This window comes from Papio anubis, chromosome 7 (genome assembly GCF_008728515.1).
Source record: "Papio anubis isolate 15944 chromosome 7, Panubis1.0, whole genome shotgun sequence".
In the NCBI taxonomy this organism is placed as follows: domain Eukaryota; kingdom Metazoa; phylum Chordata; class Mammalia; order Primates; family Cercopithecidae; genus Papio; species Papio anubis.
In genome coordinates this window covers 135,332,948-135,340,117 of record NC_044982.1, presented here as the reverse complement: position 1 = coordinate 135,340,117, position 7,170 = coordinate 135,332,948, and the positions used below count along the sequence as shown (strand labels likewise).

The 7,170-nt window shown below is 41.7% G+C and overlaps 1 protein-coding gene across 2 annotated transcripts in view; it reads right to left on the bottom strand.

Annotated features, from left to right (window-relative positions):
• LOC116268508 (cAMP-regulated phosphoprotein 19) overlaps positions 1-7,170 on the bottom strand; it is a 36,807-nt gene extending 29,637 nt beyond the window's left edge. The window contains exon 1 of one of the 2 annotated variants that reach the window (XM_031668668.1): positions 7,075-7,170. In XM_031668668.1, coding sequence (XP_031524528.1) covers positions 7,075-7,109 — 35 coding nt within the window. In that variant the 5' untranslated portion in view covers positions 7,110-7,170. The remainder of the gene's footprint in view (positions 1-7,074) is intronic. The other variant, XM_031668672.1, reaches the window with a different exon arrangement.

Below are 7,170 nucleotides of genomic sequence, written 5' to 3'. Positions count from 1 at the left end.
TGTGATAGTTTGCTAAGAATGATGGATTCCAGCTGCATCCATGTCCCTACAAAGGACACAAACTCATCCTTTTTGATGGCTGCATAGTATTCCATGGTGTATATGTGCCACATTTTCTTAATCCAATCTGTCACTGATGGACATTTGGGTTGATTCCAAGTCTTTGCTATTGTGAATAGTGCTGCAATAAACATACGTGTGCATGTGTCTTTAGAGCAGCATAATTTATAATCCTTTGGGTATATACCCAGTAATGGGATGGCTGGGTCATATGGTACATCTAGTTCTAGATCCTTGAGGAATCGCCATACTGTTTTCCATAATGGTTGAACTAGTTTACAATCCCACCAACAGTGTAAAAGTGTTCCTATTTCTCCACATCCTCTCCAGCACCTGTTGTTTCCTGACTTTTTAATGATCGCCATTCTAACTGGTGTGAGATGGTATCTCATTGTGGTTTTGATTTGCATTTCTCTGATGGCCAGTGATGATGAGCATTTTTTCATGTGTTTGTTGGCTGTATGAATGTCTTCTTTTGAGAAATGTCTATTCATATCCTTTGCCCACTTTTTGATGGGGTTGTTTGTTTTTTTCTTGTAAATTTGTTTGAGTTCTTTGTAGGTTCTGGATATTAGCCCTTTGTCAGATGAGTAGATTGCAAAAATTTTCTCCCATTCTGTAGGTTGCCTGTTCACTCTGATGGTAGTTTCTTTTGCTGTGCAGAAGCTCTTTAGTTTAATGAGATCCCATTTGTCAATTTTGGCTTTTGCTGCCGTTGCTTTTGGTGTTTTAGACATGAAGTCTTTGCCCATGCCTATGTCCTGAATGGTACTACCTAGGTTTTCCTCTAGGATTTTTATGGTATTAGGTCTAACATTTAAGTCTCTAATCCATCTTGAATTAATTTTCGTATAAGGAGTAAGGAAAGGATCCAGTTTCAGCTTTCTACTTATGGCTAGCCAATTTTCCCAGCACCATTTATTAAATAGGGAATCCTTTCCCCATTTCTTGTTTCTCTCAGGTTTGTCAAAGATCAGATGGCTGTAGATGTGTGGTATTATTTCTGAGGACTCTGTTCTATTCCATTGGTCTATATCTCTGTTTTGGTACCAGTACCATGCTGTTTTGGTTACTGTAGCCTTGTAGTATAGTTTGAAGTCAGGTAGCGTGATGCCTCCAGCTTTGTTCTTTTGACTTAGGATTGTCTTGGAGATGCGGGCTCTTTTTTGGTTCCATATGAACTTTAAAGCAGTTTTTTCCAATTCTGTGAAGAAACTCATTGGTAGCTTGATGGGGATGGCATTGAATCTATAAATTACCTTGGGCAGTATGGCCATTTTCACGATATTGATTCTTCCTATCCATGAGCATGGTATGTTCTTCCATTTGTTTGTGTCCTCTTTTATTTCACTGAGCAGTGGTTTGTAGTTCTCCTTGAAGAGGTCCTTTACATCCCTTGTAAGTTGGATTCCTAGGTATTTGATTCTCTTTGAAGCAATTGTGAATGGAAGTTCATTCATGATTTGGCTCTCTGTTTGTCTGTTACTGGTGTATAAGAATGCTTGTGATTTTTGCACATTAATTTTGTATCCTGAGACTTTGCTGAAGTTGCTTATCAGCTTAAGGAGATTTTGGGCTGAGACAATGGGGTTTTCTAAATATACAATCATGTCATCTGCAAAGAGGGACAATTTGACTTCTTCTTTTCCTAACTGAATACCCCTGATTTCTTTCTCTTGCCTAATTGCCCTAGCCAGAACTTCCAACACTATGTTGAATAGGAGTGGTGAGAGAGGGCATCCCTGTCTTGTGCCAGTTTTCAAAGGGAATTTTTCCAGTTTTTGCCCATTCAGTATGATATTGGCTGTGGGTTTGTCATAAATAGCTCTTATTATTTTGAGGTACGTTCCATCAATACCGAATTTATTGAGCGTTTTTAGCATGAAGGGCTGTTGAATTTTGTCAAAAGCCTTTTCTGCATCTATTGAGATAACCATGTGGTTCTTGTCTTTGGTTCTGTTTATATGCTGGATTATGTTTATTGATTTGCGAATGTTGAACCAGCCTTGCATCCCAGGGATGAAGCCCACTTGATCATGGTGGATAAGCTTTTTGATGTGTTGCTGAATCCGGTTTGCCAGTATTTTATTGAGGATTTTTGCATCGATGTTCATCAGGGATATTGGTCTAAAATTCTCTTTTTTTGTTGTATCTCTGCCAGGCTTTGGTATCAGGATGATGTTGGCCTCATAAAATGAGTTAGGGAGGATTCCCTCTTTTTCTATTGATTGGAATAGTTTCAGAAGGAATGGTACCAACTCCTCCTTGTACCTCTGGTAGAATTCAGCTGTGAATCCATCAGGTCCTGGACTTTTTTTGGTTGGTAGGCTATTAATTGTTGCCTCAATTTCAGAGCCTGCTATTGGTCTATTCAGGGATTCAACTTCTTCCTGGTTTAGTCTTGGAAGAGTGTAAGTGTCCAGGAAATTATCCATTTCTTCTAGATTTTCCAGTTTATTTGCGTAGAGGTGTTTATAGTATTCTCTGATGGTAGTTTGTATTTCTGTGGGGTCGGTGGTGATATCCCCTTTATCATTTTTAATTGCGTCGATTTGAATCTTCTCTCTTTTCTTCTTTATTAGTCTTGCTAGTGGTCTGTCAATTTTGTTGATCTTTTCAAAAAACCAACTCCTGGATTCATTGATTTTTTGGAGGGTTTTTTGTGTCTCTATCTCCTTCAGTTCTGCTCTGATCTTAGTTATTTCTAGCCTTCTGCTAGCTTTCGAATGTGTTTGCTCTTGCTTCTCTAATTCTTTTAATTGCGATGTTAGAGTGTCAATTTTAGATCTTTCCTGCTTTCTCTTGTGGGCATTTAGTGCTATAAATTTCCCTCTACACACTGCTTTAAATGTGTCCCAGAGATTCTGGTATGTTGTATCTTTGTTCTCATTGGTTTCAAAGAACATCTTTATTTCTGCCTTCATTTCGTTATGTACCCAGTAGTCATTCAGGAGCAGGTTGTTCAGTTTCCATGTAGTTGAGCAGTTTTGATTGAGTTTCTTAGTCCTGAGTTCTAGTTTGATTGCACTGTGGTCTGAGAGACAGTTTGTAATAATTTCTGTTCTTGTACATTTGCTGAGGAGTGCTTTACTTCCAATTACATGGTCAATTTTGGAATAAGTACGATGTGGTGCTGAGAAGAATGTATATTCTGTTGATTTGGGGTGGAGAGTTCTATAGATGTCTATTAGGTCTGCTTGCTGCAGAGATGAGTTCAATTCCTGGATATCCTTGTTAACTTTCTGTCTCGTTGATCTGTCTAATGTTGACAGTGGGGTGTTGAAGTCTCCCATTATTATTGTATGGGAGTCTAAGTCTCTTTGTAAGTCTCTAAGGACTTGCTTTATGAATCTGGGTGCTCCTGTATTGGGTGCATATATATTTAGGATAGTTAGCTCTTCCTGTTGAATTGATCCCTTTACCATTATGTAATGGCCTTCTTTGTCTCTTTTGATTTTTGATGGTTTAAAGTCTGTTTTATCAGAGACTAGTATTGCAACCCCCGCTTTTTTTTGTTCTCCATTTGCTTGGTAAATCTTCCTCCATCCCTTTATTTTGAGCCTATGTATGTCTCTGCGTGTGAGATGGGTCTCCTGAATACAGCAGACTGATGGGTCTTGACTCTTTATCCAGTTTGCCAGTCTGTGTCTCTTAATTGGAGCATTTAGTCCATTTACATTTAAGGTTAAGATTGTTATGTGTGAACTTGATCCTGCCATTATGATATTAACTGGTTATTTTGCTCATTAGTTGATATAGTTTCTTCCTAGCCTCGATGGTCTTTACATTTTGGCATGTTTTTGAGATGGCTGGTACCGGTTGTTCCTTTCCATGTTTAGTACTTCCTTCAGGGTCTCTTGTAAGGCAGGCCTAGTGGTGATAAAATCTCTAAGCATTTGCTTATCTGTAAAGGATTTTATTTCTCCTTCACTTATGAAACTTAGTTTGGCTGGATATGAAATTCTGGGTTTAAAATTCTTTTCTTTAAGAATGTTGAATATTGGCCCCCACTCTCTTCTGGCTTGGAGAGTTTCTGCCGAGAGATCTGCTGTGAGTCTGATGGGCTTCCCTTTGTGGGTAACCCGACCTTTCTCTCTGGCTGCCCTTAAGATTTTTTCCTTCATTTCAACTTTGGTGAATCTGGCAATTATGTGTCTTGGAGTTGCTCTTCTCGAGGAGTATCTTTGTGGCGTTCTCTGTATTTCCTGGATTTGAATGTTGGCCTGCCCTACTAGGTTGGGGAAGTTCTCCTGGATGATATCCTGAAGAGTGTTTTCCAACTTGGTTCCATTTTCCCCCTCACTTTCAGGCACCCCAATCAGACGTAGATTTGGTCTTTTTACATAATCCCATACTTCTTGCAGGCTTTGTTCATTTCTTTTGCTTCTTTTTTCTTTTGGTTTCTCTTCTCGCTTCATTTCATTCATTTGATCCTCAATCGCTGATACTCTTTCTTCCAGTTGATCGAGTCGGTTACTGAAGCTTGTGCATTTGTCACGTATTTCTCGTGTCATGCTTTTCATCTCTTTCATTTCGTTTATGACCTTCTCTGCATTAATTAGTCTAGCCGTCAATTCTTCCACTTTTTTTTCAAGATTTTTAGTTTCTTTGCGCTGGGTACGTAATTCCTCCTTTAGCTCTGAGAAATTTGATGGACTGAAGCCTTCTTCTCTCATCTCGTCAAAGTCATTCTCCGTCCAGCTTTGATCCGTTGCTGGCGATGAGCTGCGCTCCTTTGCCGGGGGAGATGCGCTCTTGTTTTTTGAATTTCCAGCTTTTCTGCCCTGCTTTTTCCCCATCTTTGTGGTTTTATCTGCCTCTGGTCTTTGATGATGGTGATGTACTGATGGGGTTTTGGTGTAGGTGTCCTTCCTGTTTGATAGTTTTCCTTCTAACAGTCAGGACCCTCAGCTGTAGGTCTGTTGGAGATTGCTTGAGGTCCACTCCAGACCCTGTTTGCCTGGGTATCAGCAGCAGAGACTGCAGAAGATAGAATATTTCTGAACAGCAAGTGTACCTGTCTGATTCTTGCTTTGGAAGCTTCCTCTCAGGGGTGTACTCCTCCCTGTGAGGTGTGGGGTGTCAGACTGCCCCTAGTGGGGGATGTCTCCCAGTTAGGCTACTCAGGGGTCAGGGACCCGCTTGAGCAGGGAGTCTGTCCCTTCTCAGATCTCAACCTCCGTGTTGGGAGATCCACTGCTCTCTTCAAAGCTGTCAGACAGAGTCGTTTGGGTCTGCAGAGGTATCTGCTGCTTTGTTATTGTTTACTCTGCCCTGCCCCCAGAGGTGGAGTCTACAGAGACAGGCAGGTTTCCTTGAGCTGCTGTGAGCTCCACCCAGTTCGAGCTTCCCAGCAGCTTTGTTTACCTACTTAAGCCTGAGCAATGGCGGGCGCCCCTCCCCCAGCCTCGCTGCTGCCTTGCCGGTAGATCACAGACTGCTGTGATAGCAATGAGGGAGGCTCCGTGGGTGTGGGACCCTCCCAGCCAGGTGTGGGATATGATCTCCTGGTGTTCCTGTTTGCTCAAAGCGCAGTATTGGGGTGGGAGTTACCCGATTCTCCAGGTGTTGTGTGTCTCAGTTCCCCTGGCTAGGAAAAGGGATTCCCTTCCCCCTTGCGCTTCCCAGGTGAGGCAATGCCTCGCCCTGCTTCAGCTCTCGCTGGTCGGGCTGCAGCAGCTGACCAATACCGATCTTCCGGCACTCCCCAGTGAGATGAACCCAGTACCTCAGTTGAAAATGCCGAAATCACCGGTCTTCTGTGTCGCTGGCGCTGGGAGTTGAAGACTGGAGCTGCTCCTATTCGGCCATCTTGCTCCGCCCTCATCAGTGTTTTATAAATTTCCTCATAGAGGTCTTTCACTTCTTTGCTTAAATTTATTCCTAGGTATTTTACTTTTTTTATAACTATTGTAAATGTAATTGCTTTTGTTTTCAGATTGATTGCTACAACAAAAGGTTTTAAAATATTATATAAACTTAGCTCATAAAGCAGTGGCCAGGTTTGAGAGGACTGACTCCAATTTTGAAACAAGTTCTATTGTGGGTAGGTAAAATGCTATCAAACAGCATTGCATGCTACAGAGAAATCTTGTGTGAAAGGAAGAGTCAATTGATGAGAAACTTCATTGATGTCTATTTTAAGAAATTCCCACAGCCACTCCAACCTTCAGCAACCACTACCCTGACCAGTTGGCAGCCATCAACATCAAGGCAAGATCCTCCACCAGCAAAGATTATGACTTCTTGAGGGCTCAGATGATTGTTAGTATTTTTTAGCAATAGATTAATTTTTTTTTTTTTTTGAGACAAGGTCTCACATTGTCACCCAGGCTGGAGTTCAGAGGTGCCATCATAGGCCACTGTAACCTTGAACTCCTGGGCTCAAGTGACAATAAACTATTTTTTATTTTTATTTCTTTTAGAGACAGGGTCTCACTTGTCACCAAGGCTGGAGTGATCTTGGCTCACTGTAACCTCAAACTCTTGGTGTCAAGTGGTTTACCTGTCTCAGCTTCCCAAAGTGCTTGGATTACAGGTGTGAACCGCCATGCCCAGCCCCATCATCTGTTTTTTGTTTAGGGTGTGGTTTTAGACATGATGCCATTGCACACTTTTTAGACATGATGCTATTGCACACTTCTAAGGTATAATATAGTATAAACAGAACTTTTTAAAATTATTATTTTGAGGGGAGTTTCACTCTTGTTGCCCAGGCTGGAGTGCAATGGCATGATCTCAGCTCACTGCAAGCTCCGCCTGTCGGGTTCAACTGATTCTCCTGCCTCAACCTCCCAAGTAGCTGGGATTACAGGCATGCGCCACCATGCCTAATTTTTTGTATTTAGTAGAGATGGGGTTTCACCATGTTAGTCAGGCTGGTCTTGAACTCCTGACCTCAGGTGATCCACCTGTCTCAGCCTCCCAAAGTGCTGGGATTACAGAGTGCGCCACTGCGCTCAGCCAAATGTAACTTTTATATGCACTGGAAATAAAAAAATGTGTATGACTTACTTTATTGCTGTGGTCTGGAACCAAACCTGCAACATCTCCAAGGTATGTGTGTATTCTAGATTAGTGCTGTCTCATAGCACTTTGTGTGATGGAACT